This window comes from Stenella coeruleoalba, assembly GCF_951394435.1.
Source record: "Stenella coeruleoalba genome assembly, chromosome: 7".
NCBI classification, from domain to species: Eukaryota; Metazoa; Chordata; class Mammalia; order Artiodactyla; family Delphinidae; genus Stenella; species Stenella coeruleoalba.
The window spans coordinates 102,540,085-102,564,842 of NC_137153.1; the positions used below are offsets into that span (position 1 = coordinate 102,540,085).

The window sequence follows — 24,758 nt, forward strand, 5'->3', positions numbered from 1 at the left end:
AGGCAGTCAAGGGCTGGGTCTGCCATTAAAGAGCAGGCCTGCGGGAGAGTAAAGGCCGGGAATTGTCCTTTCCAATAGACTTTCCCAAATGTTCACTACTAAAAAGTTAAAAAGAACAAAAGACCAAAACCAAATGTCATAAGCAAGTGAAAAGTCATATTATAGAGCAGAATGTACAGATAATCCCAATTTTTAAAAAATAAATACGTTCCGGACTTCCCTGGTGGTGCAGTGGATAGGAATCCGCCTGCCAATGCAGGGGACATGGGGTTCGATCCCCGGTCCAGGAAGATCTCACATGCAGCAGAGCAACTAAGCCCGTGCGCCACAACTACTGAGCCTGAGCTCTAGAGCCTGTGAGCCACAACTACTGAGCCCACGTGCTACAACTACTGAAGACTGTGCACCTGGAGCCCATGCTCTGCAACAAGAGAAGCCACCGCAAGGAGAAGCCCGCGCACTGCAAAGAAGAGTAGTCCCTGCTCACCACAACTAGAGAAAGCCCACTCACAGCAACGAAGACCCAATGCAGCCCAAAATTAAATAAATAAATAAATACTTTCCCACCTATGTCATGTAGTAGGAGCTAATGAATATTTTATCATGTGTGAGGATCTGTAAATATACTGGTAGCACCGTTTCAGAATGTAAATTGTGTACGGTTCTTTGGTGAGGGGAGAGAGCAGAGTTCATGGTATAAAAGGAAATTTTGCCCTTGCTTGTCCCTCTGTATGGAAAGCTCCTTCCCCAGATATTCTCACAGTTTGCTTGCTGTCTTTATCTAGGGCACAGTTCCAGTGCCACACCTTCAAGAGACCTCCTCCATCATCCTTTCTAGATCAGCACCTCCGTCAAGCCCTCCTTCCTATATCATGTGAGTCTTTTTCGTAGCTCTTATCACTTAACAACATTATATTACATATCCATGTGTTTTATTTGTCCTGGAGAGTAGACTTTGTTCTTCTTTCCTATTGTATCCTCAGTGTCTTAAATATGGCCTGGCACATAGGTAGATGTGCAATAAATCTGTTGAATGACTAAAATGTAACAAAGGTGTCCATTCTTCTCTGTCCCCTGCTCACTGTGTCCTGTCTAGGCAAGCCCTAAAGTTCAAATTCAGCCCTCCCCCTCCCACCAAGGCTCCAGAGGTCACCTTAGAGCAGTAGCTTTCAAACATTTTTGATCATGACCCTCAGTATGAAATATATATTCAATCCCCAGTGCTCACTGAAACAACCAAAAAACCCTTACTATGAGCAATGTTTTCTGCTTCCTTTCATTCTTTTCTTTCCTTTCTTTCTTTCTTTCTTTCTCTTTCTTTCTTTCTTTCTTTCTTCCTTCCTTCCTTCCTTCCTTCCTCCCTTCTTTCTCTTTCTCTTTTTCTCTTTTTTTAAAAATAAATTTATTTATATTTTATTTTTGGCTGCGTTGGTTCTTCATTGCAACGAGTGGAGGCTACTCTTCGTTGCAGTGCACAGGCTTCTTATTGCGGTGGCTTCTCTTGTTGCAGAGCACGGGTTCTAGGCGTGCGGGCGTCAGTAGTTGTGGTGTGCCGTCTCAGTAGTTGTGGCTCACGGGCTCTAGAGTGCAGGCTCAGTAGTTGTGGCGCACGGGGTTAGTTGCTCCGCAGCACGTGGGATCTTCCCGGACCAGGGCTCAAACCCAAGTGCCCTGCATTGGCAGGCGGATTCTTAACCACTGTGCCACCAGGGCAGTCCTCTTTTTTTTTCTTTCTTGTCTCCACCGTCTTAGGGCAGTGTTTCTAGGAGCAGCCAGAGGGCACATTTGTAGCCTAGTCTCAGCACAACTGCCACAAATGCAGATTCCTGGGTCCATGACAGACCTGTGAATGAGAATCTTACTGGGAAGTCTGTATGCTTAACTACCCCTCTCCCCTGACCACTCCAGGTGATTCTGAAGTCTGATAAAGCTTGAGAGCCACCACTTGGGAGTTTATGAGTATCCTGAGGCTTCCCATGGGGACATATGTTGGGCAGGGCCTGATACACATTAAGGGAAGGGGCTGATCTTCCAGTTCCAGTCTAACTCAGCCCCTGAGTGCTGGAACACATGATTCTAATTTTATGAAAGTAAATTCATTCCCACCTAAGCCCCTTTCACTGTCTAGTCCCTCTGCCTGGGAGCACTTCTGGGGATTTTGTCCCTGCTTTCCTGCCTCCAGTCCTCCTAGGGCTACCACAGCTCTAAGGCCACACCCAATGAAGGGGCCCCACTTTCCCCAAGGACCTTAACCCCTTCTTCTCCCCCTGCTCTCCCCAGTCTCTTTTCCCTCCACACAAAATCACCTTCTGTTTTATGTTTAATAGCCCTCTGCTGCTTCAGCCCTTAGAATAACAACAAAAAATTCTAGCCACAATGTCTGGCTCATTTCCATCTCCATCCCCAGATGAGGGCAACACTGTTACAAGGACTTCACCCTTCCACTGGGATGCACTAGAAACTTCTTTTCATGCCAGGAACACTGCACCCCCTTAGCTGAAGAATCTCACACAATTTTCATCCTGAAAACTTGCTACAAGTATATTTACAGATCCTTACATGTATAATAAAACTTTTATTAGCCCCTAGGATATGCCATACACCCAAGCTAAGCACTTCGCAGATAAGAGCCCATTTAATTCTTGAAGCAGCTGTCAGGGATAGATACTATTATCACCCCCATTTTAGAGATGAGGAAACTGAGGCACTAAATAATCTGACCAAGTTCCCATAACTGTAAGTGGTGTAGATCTGGGGCTGAAGCTGTAGGCGCTGAGAGAAGGGAAGGATTCTCTTCTCTCTGTAGAGCTGTCGCTTAGAGGGGCCTCGGGGTTGAGGTGCCTGAGCTCCAACATGCAGCAGGATGTAGTGATGTGTTTCTTTAGCATTTCCTTCTTACAAGTGTCCAGTTTCTGAACTCAGAATACCCTCTGTCACCCGAGGCCTGGCCCCTTCTCCCTTTGGCTGAGTTCTCTCCTCAGCCCTCTGCCAAGACCTCCTAAAGTAGAGATTGGGGGCTGGGGAGCTGCACTCTCCCTGTATACCCAGGCAGACTGGTCTGGATCCCTCGCAAAGGGTTCTTTCTGGCTTTAGATTCCGTTATCAAATCCTAAGGAAAAAAGCCCCAGGACAGCTCAGGTATTATTAGCAGTAGTTCCTTCTGGGGATGGGTTTTTCATCCATGTGCTTATTTGCACATTCTATTTTCTTCAGTAAAGATGCATTACTTTTTTCAATACTAGTTAAAAAATTTTTTTCAAATTAAGAAAACTTGGATGTAAATACTTTGTGGAAATCAGCCTAACACAGATGTTCCTCCTTGGGCCTTGATATGCAATTTAAAAAGTATGAATCATATTACCACAAGTCAAACTGCCTGAGTTCCAATCACACTACTACCAAATAGTAACTCTGACCACCCCCCCCCCCCCGCCCCCGGCAAGATCCTAAATCTTCATAAAAATGGGGATCATAGTAGTACTTTCCTTGTACTATTAGCAGACTCTTAGCACTTGCAGCCACTGTCTGAGCTCCAGATACTGTTTTGTGTTTTAGTTCATTTAATCCTCAGCACAAGTCTGTGAGGTAGTTACCCACATAATGCCCGTTTTGCAAGTGAGACACTGGAGGGTACTGAGCCAGTAAGCAGCTAAATGGGATTTGAGCTCACACAGTCTGACACCAGAACCTACCTTTAAACAACTTGTTTAAAGTTGCCTGTCAAAAGGAGCTGTTGTATTACATGACGGAATGCTTGTAAAGCGCTTAGCAAAATCCTGGCACTTAATAAGTGCTCAATTAATAGTGCTCAGTTTCCTACAATCACATAATATTTTGTGTTTTATGTTTATTATAAAACAAACACACACAAAACGCGATTTAATTCAGCAAAAAATCTAAAAGACTGCTGAAGCGGGCGGGGTCTGTCCCGGGGTGGGGGCGGGGTGTGGGCGGACGCCCACCCGGCTGCACGAGCCCGGCAGGAGGGAGAGCCGCGGCCAGCGTGCCGGGCGCTCGGCGGGGCCCGGGGGCGGGGTCAGGGAGGCCCCGCCTAGCCGCCACCTGCGACAGGTGGAGCGCGCGGCGCCGGGCGCTCGGCCATGTCAGTGGAGAGTGCGGGGCAGGGGCCGTGGCCCGGGCCGGAGCAGGGGCCGGGGCCGGGGCCGGGGTCCGAGCCGGGGTCCGAGCCGGGGTCGCTCTGCCCCGAACACGGCCAGGCTCTGAGGTGGTTCTGCTGCTCTGAACGACGGCCCGTGTGCGTCGCCTGCGCGGGACTGGGCGGCCGCTGCCGGGGGCACCGCATCCGCCGGGCCGAGGAGCGCGCGGAAGAGCTGCGGGTGAGCTGACGTGGGAGCTGGTAGGCGGCGGGCTCCTCTGGAAGAAGGGGGCACCGGCGGGGAGGCGCTGGGCGAGACCCAGCGGGGACCCAGCAGCGGGTCCGGGAGTCCAGGCTCCGCAGTGGCACTGGCTGTAGAACGAGGCGGTTAAGGGTGTGGCTTCTGGAGTCCGGCTGACCTGAGTTCGATTCCCACCTCCATCAGGTCCTCCCTGTGAGTCTCGTAATCTCTGAGCCTCAGTGTCCTCACCTGTAGTTTGGGGGCATTTATTAGAGTTTTTGTGCGATGGGGCTGGCCTTGGGCAATAAAGGGCTTCACTGCTCCAGTTGCCTGGGACAAGATGTTCCCCAGCTTCCGCCCCGTTAGTAACTTGATAAAACTCGGCCCCTCCTCGCTCCTTTGCCCCTCGACTCAAAGCCCCTCCCCTCATCCACCCTTCAGCCTTCCTGGTAAGGTGGTTTCTTTTCCGTTTCAGGATTGGCCTGGACTGTACTTCAAGCCGATTTCACTTGGGTAAACGGAGGGGGCGGGGAAGATATCGGGAGGTTCCTACTGGAACCCTTCACCTAGGGTTTCTTTCTCCCCACCTCCACTTCCAGCTTGGCTCCAAGCTAGCCACCTTCCTGTCACCAACCTCCCCTGAGATTGGAGAGTCAAGTCACCATGGGGCTTCCTGCCTCCTTCCACCCCAGCTGTGGTCCCTGGGGGTTTCCTTGCAATTTGATTACCCTGCTTGATTCTCCCAACCTCTCCCTGGAGTTCTGCCCAGCTGTGAGGCCAGAGGGCTTAGACTGGACAGTAATAAACATACCTGACAGGGTGCTGGGACGAGGGATTCAGTTATTCAATGGCACCTGAAGGCTCCTGGTTGGTCCTACTTGTCACCACTTTCCCCATAGTGATAATGAAAATAAGCTTGGATAATGTGGTATAATGAACTTGCACAATGGATAGAGACTTTGCAAGTTCCAAAGCACTTAAATATCCGTTGCCTCATTCCAACCAGACCTTTGAAGCAGCGGCCCTACATTTTACAGATGGGGGAACGGAGGCCCAGAGAGGGGAGTAACTTTTTCAAGGTTCCTATTGTTCAGGGCCTGAACCAGGGGAGTCATTGACTAGGCCAGAGAAAACCACCTCTGCTTCAGTGGTTGGAGGGAGGAAGTGATGCTAATGGGAGTGAGAATTTAATAAAACCTTAAAAAAAAATGTTTCCATCAAGGCTGAATCTGAGTGGTAGGAGTGAAGGCTGGGCCAGGGTGGCAGGTCTGCTGCTTGTTTTGCAATGCACTCTGCCCTGGAGCAGGGCGCCTTCCCTGAATCCTGCTGAGCTCCTTAGCATATTCATCTTCTTTTCCTGGAGGGATATGTGTCTTGCCCTCTCTCCCTCCAATTTTGAGTAGACTGGCTTTTTTGCAGGCTTCCCGTCCCTCCAGCCAGCAAAGAAATTTTGCCCCAGGGCAGGATTGTTACTGAACTGGGCAAAATCAGCCCCAGTTCAACAACCTGCCTCTTACCTTCTGGATACCTGCCCTGTAGCTTTTCAGAAGCTAGTCTCAGTTCCCTCGGTCCTACGGTGTGTGGTGACCACAGCTTCCTTCCAGTCGACTCAGTTCTTTAACTGTGTATTTGGACCGGTGAAGTGTAAGACTGATTCCTAATTGTGGTTGGAAGGATTTGCAAGAGCTGCCTAGAAGAGACAGCTGAGTGGCCCTTTGGCAGATGGAACTGGGGCAATGCTCTCAGGGGAAATGGTGGAGGAACTGCCGCTTGGAAGGGCTCCAGTTGTTACCTGGAGAAATGGAGTAGCAAAGCAGGGGCCTGGCCATGTAACTTCTCTGTGAGCCTTGGCTTCTTCATTTCTAAAACTCTCCCCTGCTTTCATGGCCGATGCTCACAGCTTCGGGAGCTGTGAGCTGCTGAAACTCTTGTGACCAAGGAAGTGGGTGTTAGTCATTCAACAAATATTTATTCAGTGCCTTCCATGTATAGGAACTCTCTTCCAGGTCATAGGACATAGAGAACAAATCAAAGTCATGGTGCTTATGTGCCTGAGGTGGGGGGGTGGCAGATACCAAAAACGGTAAACAGACCCATGATATACAGTCAGAGAGTGAAAACTCAATGGAGAAAAATAAGCTAAGTAAGGGAATGGGGTGTGGGGATGGTCAGAGAAGGCTTCTGAAGAGGTAACATGGAGTCAGGGAGCAAGAAATATATGGGAGAAGACTGCTGGAGACAGAAGAAACAACAGGTGCAAAGGCACTGAGGTCAGGACAAATTTGGTGTGTTTATGGAATGGTTAGAAGGCCAGTGTGGGGGGTAGTAGGAGGTGACATTGGAGAGATATGCAGATATGCAGAGTCCCATCAGGTAGGGCCTTGTTGGCTAAGTTCTCACTGTGGGGGTATTGGAAAGCCATTGGAGGGTTTTGAGCTGGGATGAGACTTGATCTGATTTCCTTACCAAAGGTGGCAGTGGCCAATGGGAAGGGGGGGTGGGCGGTGGTCAAAAATAAAAGCCCAGTTAGGAGACTCTAACAGCAGTTCCTGTGAGAGATAAAGGTGATCTGGGTGGAATAGCAGAAGCAGAGGAGACCAGAAGTGGCCAGAGGAGAGACAGAATAATAAAGGGCCACCAGATTTAAGGATAAAGAGGGAAGTGGGGCCACAAAAGGTGATGATGGACAGTGAAAAGTGGTAAGACTAATGTATTGGTGACTCCATCTAAGCTGAATTGTTGGAATGGAGATTCCAGGGTACGTGATCTAGAAGGATGGGAAGTGGTGGGCAGGGTGCAGGATCCTTGAAATGAAGATTTTGGAAGTTGTATAGTTTTCAATAATGATGAGGTCTGAGATAATGACCGTGGGAGTGGGTGGCTGAGGTGGGGTAAGAGGAAAAAAGTCACTGGAATGGAGTGAATGGACCAGTGTGGATCAAGCTCGTGGGAAGCAGTCGCATAGCACAGGGAGATCAGCTCAGTGCTTTGTGACCACCTAGAGGGGTGGGATAGGGAGGGTGGGAGGGAGGGAGATGCAAGAGGGAAGAGATATGGGAACATATGTATATGTATAACCGATTCACTTTGTTATAAAGCAGAAACTAACACACCATTGTAAAGCAATTATACTCCAATAAAGATGTTTAAAAAAAAAGAAGAAAAGACACCATGGGTGTCATTTGTGTTGCAGAACAAGATTGTGGACCAGTGTGAGAGGCTGCAGTTACAGAGTGCTACCATCACCAAGTATGTGGCTGACATCCTGCCAGGGAAGAACCAGAGAGCAGTGGTAGGTAATTCTTCTGCTTTCCCTCCTCCTCTGGGCCCCCTCCTAGGATAAGACCTCAGCCTTAGGGGCTTGGACAAGTCTATGGTCCCTTCCCAACCTCACAGACTCATTGTACTGTTAGCAAAGTTGGATGCCCAGGAAGGATGGTTTCCCCTCTCTCTGAGCCTTGGTTTTGCCATCTGGGCAGAGTGGATTATTCCCAGCACATATTTGGTACAAAGACTCCGATAGAAGATGACTTGCTTCAGGTAAAGGATCAGGAAGGGTAGCATTCCCTTACCATCTTAATTATTTTGTGCTCAGCCCCAGTATTATAAAATAACCTGTGGATTTTACATTGCATATTCTTTATGACAATCTTATGCAGTAGATGGTAGTAACATCCCTGTTTTCAGATGGGGAAATGGGTCCCATAGAGTTTAAATGACTCACAGCCTCCTGCCAGAGTCAGTTCTCTGAGCTGGGTCTTCTGACGCTCAGCAGGTGATCCCTCTGCAACACCTCACTGCGGATCCTTTATTCAGTTGACTCATTGCCACTGCTACATCTTTACTCTCAAGTATGCCCTTCAAGGGCAGGGGCTGTGAATTTCTTCCTGCACATCCCTCCCTCATTCCCCCAAAGTACATGGAGCAGGCTTGGCACTGTTTTAGTATTGGGCTGGCCAAAAAGTTCATTCAGGCTTTGCCATACCATCTTACGGAAAAACCCAAATGAACTTTTAGGCCAACCTAATTAAAAAAAAAATGATTTTGATTGCAAGGAACAGAACCCAGTTGAACTGGCATAAGCGAAACAGAATTTCTTGCCCTGATACAAGAGTCTTTCAGAACCTAAAGGGGACCAGAACCAGGAACGAGGAAGCTGCTAGAAGTCTAGGCGGCTCTTCTGTGTACATCTCTGCTTTTCTCTGCACGACGATTTCTCCCTCTCTCACCCTCTTTTTCCTCAGTCTTTTTATTTTCTTGTCTTAAATGCACTGGCTAAGACCTCAGTACAATGTCAAATAGAAGCTTTTGTCGGGGAATACTTACAACATTTTGCCATTTATTTAATTATTTAACAAATCTCTGTGAGCACCTACCACACACCAAGCACTGTTGGTCTATGTGCTAGAGATTCCACAGTGAACAAAACATTCGAAAGTTTCTGTTTTCATGAAGCCTACATTCTAGTCAGGGGAGAGGGGTAATAACAAATAAAATATATGCTATATCAGAAGGTGATAAGTGCTATGGAGAAATATAACAGGAAGGGGGATTGGTCATGTTGAGGATGGGGGTTGTAACTGCATATGCTGTGATCAGGAATCACCTAGTTAAGAAGATTGATATTTGCACAGAATTTACGGGAGGTGAGGGAATGGATCATATATCTGGGAGAAGAGTGTTCCAAAACGGGGGAAAGGCAAGTGCAAAAGCCCTGAGGTGGGGGTGTACCTGGCAAGTTGGAGTAGCAGCCAGGAGGCCTATGAGGCTGAAGCAGAGTGATCCCACATGCCACAGGGCAATTAAGCCTGCGTGCCACAACTAGAGAGCCTGCGTGCCACAACTACTGAGCCCACGTGCCACAACTAAGACCTGACACAGCCAAATAAATAAATAAAAAGTGGAAACAACTTAAAAAAAAAAAAGCAGGGGTCCAAGGACTGAGCTCTAGGGCACTTCAACTTTTAACCATTGAGAAGATAGGAAGAGGCAAAGTAGACCAAGAAGTAGCAATCAATGAGCTAGGAGTAAAACTAAGAGTGTTGTGTCCCACAATAGGTTTCAAGGAGGTGGAGGAGATCATTGGTGTCAAATGTTGCAGAGAAATCAAGTCAGGTGAGAAATGAGAATGGACTATTTAGTAACATGCTCATCATTGGAGATCCTGACAAGAGGAGTTTTGTAGAGCATTGCCTTGAAAGTTTGATTAGCGTGGGTTTTAGAGAGGATAGGAGAAGAGCAATTTGGGATAGTTGGCCTAGATGACTCTTGAGGAACTTTGCTATAGAAGGGAGCTGAGAAATGGGATGATAGCGGAGGGGGATATGGGATCAAGAGGGTAATATGTTTGCTTTGGTTTTTTTTTTTTTTTTTTTTTTGTGGTACGTGGGCCTCTCACCATCGCGGCCTCTCCCGTTGTGGAGCACAGGCTCCAGACGCGCAGGCTCAGTGGCCATGGCTCATTTTATTTTACGTTTTCTATGCTTTTTTTCTTCCTTTCCTCCCTTCTGTTGAGTTAATCAACCCCTCCTCCCTCCTTTTTCCCTGTGCTAGCTTGAAAGTTATACCTTCTATTTACAGTCTATTTTCGGTCCCCTTAAGATTTTAACACAAATAAATAATGTCTAAAATGAATCAACCCGAATGATACAAGTACCATAAGAATGCTTTCAGTCAATAACCCCTCAGGTCTTACATGTCGTTGTCCAATATTTTAGTTAAAGTACATCTTTTAATAATTCCCTCATTCATAGGAAATTTTCCATTTTCATTTATTTATTTATTTAGGCTGCACCAAGTCTTTAGTTGTGGCATGTAGGATCCTTTGTTGCAGCACACAGAATCTTTAGTTGCAGCATGCAGGCTCATAGTTGCCACATGCGGGCTTCCCAGTTGTGGCTTGTGGGCTCCTTAGTTGCAGCATGCATGCGGGATCTAGTTCCCTGACCAGGAATGGAACCCAGGCCCCCTGCACTGGGAGCATGGAGTCTTCCCCTGGACCACCAGGGAAGTCCCAGAAGTTTTCCATTTTTGATCAGAGAGGTCTTTATTGTGCTCTAATTTTTGCATGATGGTTTAGATGAGTATAAGATTCTAAAGTAAATCACAAGCCCTATTCAGGGCACTAGTTGAGTCCTCAGCTCTTGATTACACCAGTTTTCAGTTTCCTCTCTACTTTTGGACTCCAGGGGATTTCCTTTCCCGAGCTGCCAGAGTAGCTTCACTTTTTTTTTTAAATTTTATTTATTTATTTATTGGCTGCATTGTGTCTTCGTTGCTGCGTGCGGGCTTTCTCTAGTTGCGGCAAGCGAGGCTACTCTTCACTGCGGTGCATGGGCTTCTCACTGCGGTGGCTTCTCTTGTTGCGGAGCATGGGCTCTAGGTGCGCAGGCTTCAGTAGTTTTGGCTCACGGGCTCTAGAGCTCAGGCTCAGTAGTTGTGGCACACAGGCTTAGTTGTTCCCCAGCATGTGGGATCTTCCCGGACCAGGGCTCGAACCCGTGTCCCCTGCATTCGCAGGCGGATTCTTAACCACTGTGCCACCAGGGAAGCCGTAGCTTCACTTTTTTTTTTTTTTTTTTCTTTTGCGGTACACGGGCCTCTCACTGCTGTGGCCTCTCCCGCTGCAGAGCACAGGCTCCGGACGCGCAGGCTCAGTGGCCATGGCTTATGGGCCCAGCCGCTCCGCGGCATGTGGGATCCTCCCGGACCGGGGCACGAACCCGTGTCCCCTGCATCGGCAGGCGGACTCTCAACCACTGCGCCACCAGGGAAGCCCCTGTAGCTTCACTTTTAAAAAGGATGTTTTGAGCTATTTTCCCAGCACTTCTGTGTTTTGTTCTGGGAGGGATTTTAGTTTATTCAGGCATATCTTTGGTGAGCAAAGTTTTCTTTTTTCTCTGCTATTTTTTTCTGGGAATGACTCAAGAAACATGTTGAAATTGACTGCAGGCTTCTTGTCTGGGAGTATCTGGTGCATATTGGGTCTGTCCTTGATCCTGATCACAAAGTACAAATGTGGCTGCAGAGACCCACCCATGGGAAAGGCACTGAAGTGGCATAGAGAGAAGAGCAATACCTAATGTAATCAAATATTTATGTGCTGGGCCTTGTTCTATTTACTTTATATGTATTAACTCATTTAATCCTCACAATAGCCTTATGAGGTTGGTACTATTATTATCCCCATTTGACATATTAGAAAACTGAGGCACAGGGAAGATAGTAATATGCTCAACGTTCCACAGATAGTAAGTGGAACAGCTAAGATTTAAACCCAGGCACTGTTTCTACAGCCTGATTTCCTAACCACTGCGTTATGTTGCCTCAAAAGAACACTGGAGTTGGAGTCTGAATCTCTGGGTTCACTTGGCCATTCAGTTAGCCACTCTCTCTTCTCCATTGGGCAAATTGTGGGTCTCAGTTTCTTCTGAAGCAGGTCTTCAGGGGCAGGGAATGAGGAGAGCTGCTGGCTACCTGTGACTTTCTGGCATGAAGGAAACAGTTCTGCTCTCACCTGTCTGGCAAGAGTGCAGGAGCTTCACGCAACAATGCCTTTGAGGAGGATTGGTTACCAGATGGCATTGGTACAGGGGAATAGTGTTGGACTGAGAGTCAACAGAACTGGGTTCTAGCCCCTGCTCTAGCCATTGGCTTGGCATGTGAGCACTACCAAGAGATTTTTTACTGGTTGGAAGGAACTTTCCCATTCAGTCATTCAGTAAATATTTGAGCACCTACTCTGTGCTAGATGCTGTGCTACCTGCTAGGGGACACATGTTAACTTCATTGACTTACAACTGATTTCAGCCCTCCTGCATGGAAGGTGAGAATTCTATCATGGAAGCAGTTAGAATGAACAGATTTGGGAAGTAATGAGCTTTTTGCCCTCAGCCATGGCCAGAGTATTAACTGGACTACTGTTGATGTGCATGCTGTTGATGGGGAAGACTTTTTAGTCCTTTCTGCTCTGCAATTCTATGACTCTCTGACCTTGGTCTCTTGACCTTGGGATTTCCAACTGTGAAAAGCAGGTGATTCCAGCTGATCTGTAAGTCCTGCCCAGCTCTTTCATTCTGTCATCTTAGCTCCATGAGATATGGCCTGGATGTCTGGATCTCAAAGTTCTTTACCCTAAACCACATTTGGGAAATCTTAGGGCTCGGATGGTTTAAGCACTGCCTTTACTGTACCCATGGCAGACATTGCTAATCAATCTCAGCACTCCTTCCGGCTGAGCCCAAGCCCTCCTAATCTTGACTGGGGCTCTGCCAGGACTCCTCATTTTACCTTTTGTCAGAGCACAGCCAGTGCGGCACGGGAACTGGTCATCCAGCGGCTGGGTCTGGTGAGGAGTCTGTGTGAGAGCGAGGAGCAGAGGCTGCTGGAACAGGTGCACGGTGAAGAGGAGCGGGCCCATCAGAGTATACTGACACAGCGAGTACACTGGGCCGAGGCACTGCAGAAGCTCGACACCATCCGCACCAGCCTGGTGGACATGCTCACCCATCTGGATGACCTCCAGCTGATTGTAAGTCAGGCAAGGGTGAAGACACAGCCAGTTGGCCAGACTCCCCCAAGGTCTGAAAACACCGAGAATGTTTATTGGTAGGAAGTAGGTGGAAAATGATAATTTGGAAAAGGGATGAGACAGGGCAATAGAACTATATGGATTTTTTTTTGCACTTGGTAATTGTTCTTTCAATAGTGAGCAAATATTTACTGAGTGCTTGCTGTATGCTAAGCATTGTGCTATGGGGTGGAGGTATAGGATACAGCTGTCAGCAACCCACAGCCTTATGGAAGAGACAAATGTATAGAACTGATAATTAGGATATGGAGGGATACGTGCTATGGTAGAGGGCACTACTGGGATGTGGGGCCCCTGCAGTCCAGCCTTGAGGGAGTGGTAGTCAGGGAAGGCTTCCTGAATTAAGCAACTTAGAAGCTGATGCCTGAAAGACAAGAGTCACAGCTTTATTAAAGGAAGTGGGGAGGATGAGAGAGACCAGAAGCTTGAAGAGAACACTGCACTGACAAGGGGTCCACTGCAAATACAGAGCTCATCCTCACTCCTAACACCCAGAAATTACCATGGCCAATATGCTGGTACATATCCTTTCAAAGTATTTTATATACCTATGCAGGTATCCGCAGTTCTAAGGTGGCAGTGCTCCATCTGAGTAGATGTGCCAAGCAGAGAAATGAGAATGTGGAACGACCAAGCTGTCCCGCTGCAGTTCAAGGGGGGCAGTTTCTGTGACTGTCCCAGATTGTGCGTTTATTTCATTACACAGCTTCCATGTGCCGAGCACATTCTGCCCCAAACCTTGGGACAGTCACAGTAGAAGATTCAGAAAGAGTCCTAGCCGTTGAGCCGGTGACAGGCTTGGTGGGGGATGAAATGTTGAGTAAATATGTGATTGTCCTGAAGTGTAGCTGAGGGAAACCCAGGATGCCATGGGACACAGGGGACAGAGGGGATCGCTGATGGGGGAGGTATGTGAAGAAGGATCCATAAAGTTTTGTGCGGGGTCTTAAAGAAGGAGTAGACGTTTGTATTCTAGAGTTTCTGTCCACGTGGAGCCCTCCATGCAAGTTGATTATATTTAAGTCTTGATGACTGCCTGCTGGGTTTCTGGTGCCAAGCCTGACTCTGCTTTCTTTTCTCACAGCAGAAGGAGCAGGAGATTTTTGAAAGGTGAGTATGGCCCCCGGTATTTGCTTGGGCAGTCACGGAAACCACGGCCTTAGGCCTCTACTTAGTCCATTGCCATCAGGCCCGCTGCTCCTGGGAGGAAGCTCATGGCGGGCAGCTGAGTACCTTCCCTGAAGCCAGGCTCAATGGACAAGGGTCTTCCTGCCCCTAGCTTGGAGAGCCACTTTAGACCCATGTGGAAGGGCAGTGAAATAAATAATGAGTCAGAGGCTTGCCATGGGCTTTCTTAAATATTATCCTATTAAAAAAACGTACAGTCACCCTGTGGAAGGGGTTTCCCACCCTCATCTACAGATGAGAACGCTGAGGCTCAAAGAGGGGAAGGGACTTGCCTAAGCCCCAGAGCTGGGGCTTGGACCCACACCTGACACCTGACCCAGTACTGTCTTCTCTACCTCACTTCCCCTTTCTCTGATGAAAGAATCTTTGAAATTTAAGTCTGCATTACCACTCAAAACTTCATTTTAATTATGCAATAATAAAAGAATTTCACCAGACCCTAACTGAGTTCTGAAAGGTTCTGAGATCCAAGAGCCTGAGGAAGTGACCAAGAGGGTGTAATTTTCCAGGCAAAGAAATTAAATTCTTACACTGTGTGTGTGAGATTTCAGAGCTCTACTTGGGGAGCACAGTCTATTCTTCTTTATTTTTATATTTAAGTTCAATAGCAATACATGTGCATGGGAGAAAGAAAAAATTTTTCACCAGTTTAAAACCATTTAAAATTAAAAATGTCTCCATCACCTCTTCCCAATCCTGTTCCCAGTGGTGATCAGTTTTAACAGTTAGATGTGTGTCTTGTAGGCTTTCCTGTGTTTAGTCATAGAAGAGTGTGTGGGATTCTGTTTTCCTCTTAAAATTTTTTTTTGAAAACGTAGATGGGATCGTTTTATACTTGTTTTATAACTTATCAGGCTATCTATCTTGGAATCTTTCCATATCAGTACATTTATATTTACCTCACTTTTTGGAAAGTCTTTGAACTATTCCACAGTACAGATGTTCCTAAATTTAATTTGCTATCTCCTTACAATCTTTCCATGCTTCTGCTAGTCTTCTCTTTCTCCTTTATCTTCATCATCTTCCTTTAACAGTCTGCCCTCAATACCAAGCTGATCTGATTTTTGAAAAAATGTTTTATCTTTATTTTTTGTTTTGAAACATTTTAAACTTACAGAAAAGTTGCCAAAATAGTATAATGAACTTAGAAATATTTTATTTATTTATCTATTTACTTTTGGCTGCTTTGGGTCTTCGTTGCTGCGTGCGGGCTCTCTCTAGTTATGGTGAGCGGGGGCTACTTTTCATTGTGGTGCACAGGCTTCTCATTGTGGTGGCTTCTCTTGTTGTGGAACATGGGCTCTAGGCGCACAGGCTTCAGTAGTTGTGGCACGAGGGCCTCAGTAGTTGTGGCTCATGGGCTCTAGAGCGCAGGCTCAGTAGTTGTGGCGCATGGGCTTAGTTGTTCCGTGGCATGTGGGATCTTCCCGGACCAGGGCTCGAACCTGTATCCCCTGCATTGGCAGGCGGATTCTTAACCACTGCGCCACCAGGGAAGCCCTGAACTTAGAAATATTAATTGATAATATTTGGCCACATTTGCTCTCTCTGTTTCTTATCTGTCTCTTTTTTCCTGTCTGTCATCCTGTCTGTCTGACTATCTATCTATCTAATGTATATATAAAACAACTTATTCTTTTCTGACCTATTTGAGAGTAAATTGCAGAAAGCACGACTTTTAATCCCTAAATACTTCAATGTGGATCTCCGAAGAACAGACCTTCTCTTACATAACCACAGCATACTTATTTATTTATTTAATTTTGGCTGCGCTGCACAGCTTGTGGGATTTTAGTTCCCCAACCAGGAATTGAACCCGGGCCCTCAGCAGTGAGAGCACGGAGTCCTAACCACTGGACCGCCAGGGAATTCCCCCACGGTGTACTTATTAAATTCAGGAAATCTCATGTTGATGTAATACTATTATCTAATATATAGTCTGTATTCAAATGTTGCCAGTTGTACTAAGAATGTTCTTAACAGTGTTTGGATTTTTTCCCTCTGATCCATCTGGTCTTTTTAAATCTGTAATTGTGCCTTAACCTTTTATTTTCTAAACACTTTTAAAGAGTCTAAGGACAGTTTTATAGAATATCTCGCAATTTGAGTTTATTTAATGTTATCTCATGATTAGATTCAGGTTATGCATTTTGAGCAGGAATATTTCATAAGTGATGTGTCCTCAGTCCATCATACCAGGGGACACATAATGTCATTTTGTCCCATTATCAGGGATATTAGGGTTTTTTTTTAATAAATGTATGTATTTTATTTATTTAATTTTGGCTGCGTTGGGTCTTCGTTGGCTGTACGCGGGCTTTCTCTAGTTGCGACTAGCCGGGGCTACTCTTTGTTGCGATGCACGACCTTCTCATTGCGGTGGCTTCTCTTGTTGCGGAGCACGGGCTCTAGGTGCACGGGCTTCAGTAGTTGTGGCACGTGGGCTCAGTAGTTGTGGCTCGCGGGCTCTAGGGCACAGGCTCAATAGTTGTGGCGCACGGGCTTAGCTGCTCTGCGGCATGTGGGATCTTCCTGGACCAGGGCTTGAACCTGTGTCCCCTGCATTGGCAGGCGGATTCTTAAACACTGCACCACCAGGGAAGCCCCAGGGATATTAATTTTTTTAATTGAAATATAATTGACATACAATATTATATTAGTTTTTTTTAATTGAAGTATAGTTGATATACAATATTATATGTTACAGGTGTACAATATAGTGACTCAATTTTTAAAGGTTATAATCCAGTTATAGTTATTATAAAATATTAACTATATTCCCTGTGTTGTACAATATATCCTTGTAGCTTTTTTTATACATAATGGTTTATAATTCTTAATCCTGTACCCCTATCTTGCCCATCCCTCCTTTCTTCTCCCCATTGATAAACACTAGTTCTCTATATCCCTGTATCTTTTTTGTTATAGTCACCAGTTTTTGTTTTTTAGATTCCACATATAAGTGATAGCATACAGTATTTGTCTGTTTGACTTATTGCATTGATCATAATACCCTCCAGGTCCATACATGTTGTTGCAAATTTCTTTTTTTTTATGGCTGAGTGGTATTCCATTGTATATATGTACCACATCTTCTTTATCCATTCATCTGTTGATGGACACTTAGGTAGCTTCCATATCTTGGCAATTGTAAATAATGCTGCTATGAACGTTGGGGCTCATCTATCTTTTTGAATTAGTGTTTTGGTTTTTGGGGGGTATATACCCAGGAATGGAATTGCTGGGTCATATAGTAGTTCTATTTTTAGTTTTTTGAGAAACCTCCATACTGTTTTCCACAGTGCCTGCACCAAGTTATATTCCCACCAACAGTGTATAAGAATTCCCTTTTCTCCACATCCTTGCCAACATTATTTGCATTCTTTTTTTTTTTTTTTTTTGCGGTATGCTGGCCTCTCACTGTTGTGGCCTCTCCCATTGCGGAGCACAGGCTCCGGACGCGCAGGCTCAGCGGCCATGGCTCACGGGCCCAGCCGCTCCGCAGCATGTGGGATCTTCCCGGACCAGGGCACGAACCCGTGTCCCCTGCATTGGCAGGTGGACTCTCAACCACTGCGCCACCAGGGAAGCCCCATTTGTTTTTATTTCCTTTGCTTTAGGAGATGGATCCAAAAAAATATTGCTACAATTTATGTCAAAGAGTGTTCTGCCTATGTTTTCCTCTAGGAGTTTTATGGTTTCCAGTCTTATATATAGGTCTTTAATACATTTTGAATTTATTTTTGTATATGGTGATAGAGAATGTTCTAATTTCATTCTTTTACATGTAGCTGTCCAGTTTTCCCAGCACCACTTATTAAAGAGACTGTTTTTTCTCCATTGTATCTTCTTGCCTCCTTCATCATGTGGGTTTATTTCTGAGCTCTCTGTTCTGTTCCATTGATCTATGTGTCTGTTTTTGTGCCAGTACCATACTGTTTCAATTACTGTAGCTCTGTAGTATAGTCTGAAGTCAGGAAGCATGATTCCTCCAGCTCTATTCTTCTTTCTCAAGATTGTTTTGGCTATTTGGGGTCTTTTGTGTTTCCATAAGAAATTTAAAATTATCCTAGTTCTGTGAAAAATGCCATTGGTATTTTGATAGGGATTGCATTGAATCTGTAGATTGCCTTGGGTAATATGGTCATTTTAACAATATTCTTCCAATTCAAAAACACAGTGTATCTTTCCATCTGTTTGTGTCATCTTCAATTTCTTTCATCAGTGTCTTATAGTTTTCTGAGTACAGGTCTTTTACCTCCTTAGGTAGGTTTATTCCTAGGTCTTTTATTCTTTTTTTTTTTTTGGTATTGTATTCTTTTTGATGTGATGGTAAATGGGATTGTTTCCTTAATTTCTCTTTCTGACAGTTCATTGTTAGTGTATGGAAATGCAACAGATTTCTCTATATTAATTTTGTATCCTGCAACTTTACCAGATTCACTGATGAGCTCTAGTAGTTTTTGGGTGGCATCTTGAGGATTTTCTATGTATAGTATCATGTCGTCTGCAAACAGTGACAGTTTTACTTCTTCCTTTCCAATTTGGATTCCTTTTTTTTTTTTTTTTTTTGCGGTACGCGGGCCTCTCACTGTTGTGGCCTCTCCCGTTGCGGAGCACAGGCTCCGGATGCGCAGGCTCAGCAGCCATGGCTCACGGGCCTAGACGCTCTGCGGCATGTGGAATCTTCCCAGACCAGGCCACGAACCCGTGTCCCCTGCATCGGCAGGCGGACTCTCAACAACTGCACCACCAGGGAAGCCCTGGATTCCTTTTATTTATTTATTTTGTTGCCTGATTGCTGTGTCTAGGACTTAGTTTGCTTGTTTATTCACTTATTTAGTATCAATATAGACTCACTGATTCTTATTTTATTCAGTGCATTATAATCTGTTAGTACTATTATTAATTTTGATCTTCAAAATCTCTCAGATTTGGCCAGTAGGAGCCCCTTCAAGCCAGATCTTGTGTCCTTTTGACAACTTCTCATCATTCTTTGAGTACTTTCTTGCTTTCTGGCACAAGAAGATATCCTAGGCTCAACGTGTTCTTTTCCTGCCTCAGCCTGGAATCAGCTAATTTCTCCAGGGTGTCTTGGGTTTTTTTAGTGGGGAATCGTATTTAAAAACCAAGATTGAACCATTAGGTGTGTTCATTGCTACTAATGCGTCATTGCTTCCAGGCCTTCCCAGTGGACAGCATACAGAGCTAGGGAGTGTGTGTGCATGTAACTTTTTTATTCCTGAGTTTGTATCATAACTTCTAATTCCAATCAAACACCACAGGATTTTTCCTTTCCGATATATTTATTCATCTGTTCAGTCCTGTGATACATGCAATGTTGTTTGAGAGTTGCTAAACCCATAGTATGATTGACAAACCTACTAGTAGAGTTCAAGATTTGCTTGTAGTCCTTTGTGCCTTTGTGTCCTTAGACTGGGGGTTCATACTCTCAAAGTAGAGTCGGCCCTCCATTTCCATGGTTTCCCCATTCATAGATTCAACCAAACATGGATTTGAATGTTTTTGAATCTGCAGATGGGGAACCTCGGATACAGAGAGCTTGACTATAAGGGACTTGAACACCCAATGGATTTTAGTATTTGTGGGGGGTCTGGAACCAGTCCCCCAGGATATGGAGGGATGACCGTACTGTTTTCAAAACCTGTTGTTTTGGCCCCCAAGGTTATTTCCACATCTGTGGCTGAGCTCAACCCTGGCCTGCCACGGCAGCAGGTCCCCCTGCACAGACTGGGTATACTGGTCCTGGCCAGGGCCCTGCTGTGTCCCAGCCCCATTTCACTCCCGCTCCTTTGGGGTCACGAGTTTTCTCTTCTGTACCATGAGGTACCTGGACCAGCTGTTTCTCTAGACTCTGGTGTCTACGACTGGCCTCAGATTTGCTCTGATGATGATTTAGCACGGCTGACTCCAGCTCCTATTTCCTCCTCACCTGTTGGCTGGGGATTCTCCAGAGCTAGCTTCAGTGCTTTGAGGAGATGGCAACAGAGCCTCTCTTGTCCTGACCACAAGGAGCCTTTGTAACCAAAGCCTGCTTTCAGCTTTTCTAGGGCTCTGTTAACCTCGCTCCTCCCAAGCCAGAGCAGTCAGTGTCAGTCTTAAAAAAAAGAGCTCACATCTATGAGGAGACATGCCCCACCCTCTCCCCCCATCCTCTGTTTATGGACAGAGCCACAAGATTTGGGGAAGAGAGTGTGTGCTGTCACTTCTCTGCTGCCTGAGCTCAAAGGCCATCTTTGGGATTAGAGACAGTGGGAACAAGAGAAGCCACTGCAATGAGAACCCCGCTTTTAATATATTTTCTACTAAAAATCAAGCTGTCAAGACAGGAAAATATTACTGGCTTTGTTATGACAAGGGAACAGGTAAGAATTGTGAATTCATAAAGGATGAAAACACAAGACATTGTTCTCATTATACATACAGTATACATAAGCTGATTAGCTGTGGACTATTAAAACATTTAAGACGTCACACACACATGTACATTGAAACAAGAAACACAGGACAATTTTAATCTTTGATATGTCATAACTACCAAGAGAAAGAACATCACTGATTTGAGTCTAATTGTTTTCCTGGCATACAATCATTATATAGGCCAGGCCTAAAGCATACTGTATATTGTTAAAGACATCTTTAGGCAAATATAAACATTCTCATTTGGGAGCTTTTTCTCCCTACCCAAACTGGCTTTCTCAGAAGCCAGTTCAGAGGTCTGTGAAGCCCTGTGGCGAACCCTCACTTTGCCCCACACCCCTTCAGATTTTACTTCAAGTCAGGGGAAGGATTATGTTGAATGGTGCCTGGATCCCAGCCTGGGTTTGTTCTGTTTTTGCATGGAGGCAACAGTTGAATCCAGGTCTTCTTTTTAGCTTGGGTGCTTTCTCTGAATCTCCATTCTTTCCTGTCAAATGGAATAACAACTGCCTCCCAGGTTATAGCAAAGATCATATGAGATTCTCTATAGAAAACAGCAAGCCCAGAGCCTGGCTGCTTAATAAATGGCAGTACTCCCCTCCTAAGCATCTTCTGTTCCCAAATCCCTTCCAACAAAACCCAGTCCCCCCTGTGAGCTGAATAGAGGTAGTTATTGGGAGCAAAGTGCTATGACTACTTTATGGTTGGGGTGATCACTGATAGTTCCTTCTTGCGTGACCCTTCGGGGCTGTTTGCATTTTAAGAGGAGAGGAATGGCTCTACCTTCTGACCACACCAGTAGATTTTGCTGCAATAGGTTTTGTAGGAAGGCAAAATTTTCTCCACGCAGGTCGGTGGAGCGGAAAGACTACGGCACAAGAGGCTCAGGTCCTCCTCCCAGTTCTGCTGCTAACTCACCAGAGACACTGGCAAGTTGCTTCCTCCATAGAACACACTGACTACAAGTTCTAATACTGGCACCAAGTATTTACCTCCCTGTAAACCGTGTGCCTTGCTGGAATTAAGGCTCCAGGGCATAGAGGGAATGCCCACCTTCTCTTTTGGCTCCACCCCCCTTTGGGGGCTCCTATGTGGGGCCTGGCTGCCATTCTTTGTGTCACCCTCGTGGGAAGAGGATTTGACTTCTGTCCCCATCCTGTATTGATCCAGATACATTTCCAGAACCTTCCTAAATCTCTTTTTTTTTTTTCTTTTTTCCTGCATAAGGACGGAGGAAGCAGAGGGCATTTTGGATCCCAAGGAGTCGGAAAAGTTAAACTTTAACGAGAAGTGCACTCGCAGCCCACTACTGACCCAGCTCTGGGCGACAGCTGTTCTCGGGTCCCTCTCAGGTTAGGAGCTGCTGGAGCCTGGCACCAGTTGGAGTAACTGGGCTTCTGTCTGTCTGGGGTTTGCTGCTGGGTCACAGTGGGGACTGGTGCATCTGGGATCTCAGGTTAAGCAACCAGTGATACTGGATGCAGGCTTGTCTATGGAGTCAAGGTTCTGGACAGGCCTGGGGCAGCTGGGCCAGGTCCTCCCTGTTTCCAGACCAGCCTGCTCTGTGCTTGGGTCTGGGATAAATCTTGTTCCTGGAAATTACGTCCTCCTTAAGTCCTGCCCTAGTGCAAGAGCTCAGTATTATTTCTTGGAAACCTAGTTTCTCTTTAAGAAGATATAATTGATGGGCAACTGGAGAGCATCTTGAGCGAGAATTGAGCTTCCCGGATTCGTCTCACTTACTAACTTAACATTGATCAGGCCAGCTAACATGGTCTCCTGCCTCCAGGAATTCCCCGAGTGGGAGGGTTCTCAAAGCAGGCTTCCCCCAAGCTAGATGGAAGCTCCCACACTGCCCGTTGTGGTATTTTCACAATTCACAGAAAGGTTAGGTTAATGGATTGAATTTTCCTCAGTTTTAATCCTCCCTCCCTGCACGTTATCCCTAAAACGTTAGTACAAGCTATAGCTCATCTCTAGATTCTGGTGTCCAGTAGTGCCTGATCTGCCAGCAGTCCCATTTAGGTAGTTGTAGGAAACTGCGTATCTGATGCTTCCAAGCCTCCAGGAACCGTGTCGCTAGGACAAGTCTGATCTGGAAACTGCAGATATGCCCAACTGGAATGCGGTATGATCAGTGTTAGATGCTAAATGTAGGAACAACATGCTGGGTCTTCATTTTGCCCCTGCCACCAACTTGGTGTGTGACCTCGGGCAACTCGCTTCTCCTCTCTGGGTCTTATATCTATCAAAGTTAACAGATGAGCGTCTTGGACTATTAATAACTACTGTGGTCATGGCCACAATTTATTGAGCACTTACTAATGCTCGGCACTTTACATGCATCATCTCATTTGATCCTCACATCCACCCTGTGGTAAGTCCTATTCTGATCCCCATTTTACAGATGAGGAATCTGAGGCTCAGAGAGTAAATGGCTTATCTGCCAGTGAGTGGTGAGGAAGCCCTTTGCTACGTGGCCAGGTTAGGGCTGAGGGTGGGCCTTGGGCAAGTCTGAGAATTCTTTCTGGCAGGCACGGAGGACGTGCGTATCAACGAGAGGACTGTCAGCCCCTTCCTGCAATTGTCAGATGATCAAAGGACCCTGACCTTCAACGCCAAGAAGTCCAAGACCTGTGCAGATGGCCCGGAGCGCTTTGACCACTGGCCCAATGCCCTGGCCACCACTTCCTTCCAGGCTGGGCTCCATGCCTGGACGGTGAACGTCGAGAACAGTTGTGCCTATAAGGTGGGTGTGGCCTTAGGCCAGCTGCCCCGCAAGGGTTCTGGCAGTGACTCTCGTCTGGGCTACAATGCCTTCTCCTGGGTCTTCTCCCGCTACGACCAGGAGTTCCGTTTCTCACACGATGGGCAGCATGAGCCCCTGGCACTGCTGCGCTGCCCAGCTCAGCTGGGGGTGCTGCTGGACTTGCAGGCACAGGAGCTGCTATTCTACGAGGCAGGCTCGGGCACGGTGCTCCACACCCACCACGCGTCCTTCCCTGGGCCCCTCTTCCCAGTCTTTGCTGTGGCTGACCAGACCATTTCCATCGTCCGCTGACCTTTAGCCATGGGGAGACCAGGTCTACCTCCCCACCACTCTTTCAGGCCATATTTCTACCCAGTGTCTTTTTCCCAGATGTTGCCTGTGCCCAATGGGCAGCTTTTAGGAGGGGTTCTGGGTACAACCATTAAAAGCCAGGTATCTGTGGGGAACCTGCTACTCCCTGGGCCTTGGTTTCCCAAATGCACTGTGCATCTGCCCCTCTGAGGGTGTCTTGTTCACCACTTTCTCTCTGGCATCCAGCATGGTACCTGGTGCATAGTAAGCGTGCGATAAATATTTGGCCAGCAAGTGGACGGATGGACGGATGGATGGTGGATGGATGGGTGGACGGACAGGTGACTGGATGCACGTGGTAGACTCTTCTGGAGCAGCACTGCCCCCAGTAGATGCCGTTCTCTGGCAGAAAAGCCTGTGGCTGAAGCTCGTCATCCCCTCAGTTCAGTGTTTCTCAGTCCTTTTCATGACACGGCATACAGAGGAAATATTTTTCTAGCACAAGGACAACCTGGAAGGGATTCAGAACTCCTGCCAGGCTGCTGTTGGCCAGAGGACTCCGGCCCGTAGGGCTGTGTCCTCACCCAGGTTTTGCATAGCCACTGGGAAGACTGAGGGGACCCTGTCTCCAGGTAGCCTGGCTGCGGCACACCCATCGGCAGGGCTCCAGCCAGCACCCACCCGTGGCAACAGGAATGAGCTTTGTCCCCAACTGCAGCTGATGTGTGCTCCCAACTAATGCCTTCTCTAACATAATGTGGGGACCAGGGTGAGGCCTTCAAGCCAGAAAGGGCTGAGGGAGTAAGAGGGCCAGCCTTAGGGAACATGTACATTATTAAAGGTTTTCAAAGACTGAAAATTTCTTCCATGTTCTTTGTTGGTAATTGGGCAAATCTCCCAGGTGCCAGCTCAGATCTTAGTGGTATGTTTGCTGGGAAAGGGATATTTTCCTCACCCCCATCCCCGTTCTCAGGTATAGGTGGGAGGCAGCTCAGCATACACAGCTGAAAGAGCCTGGAGACAGGGTTCTGTGCCCTGCATTGTGGGGACCAAGGGCAAGTCCTCTGAGGAGGTCACTTTAGAACAGTGGTCCTCCCATTTTGTTTCATCTGGGAACACAGTTCAAAGGCAATCTTACCTG

General features: G+C 46.6%; 1 protein-coding gene across 1 annotated transcript; it reads left to right on the forward strand.

The window, feature by feature from the left end:
* The first annotated feature begins 3,909 nt into the window (after positions 1–3,909).
* BSPRY (B-box and SPRY domain containing) lies at positions 3,910–24,470 on the forward strand. The gene is made up of 6 exons (XM_079926531.1): positions 3,910–4,337; positions 7,531–7,629; positions 12,637–12,867; positions 14,012–14,037; positions 21,784–21,908; positions 23,091–24,470. Exons 1-6 carry the CDS (start codon positions 4,101–4,103, stop codon positions 23,615–23,617), a joined length of 1,245 nt encoding a protein of 414 aa, XP_079782657.1. The 5' UTR covers positions 3,910–4,100; the 3' UTR covers positions 23,618–24,470.
* The last annotated feature ends 288 nt before the right edge of the window (positions 24,471–24,758 follow it).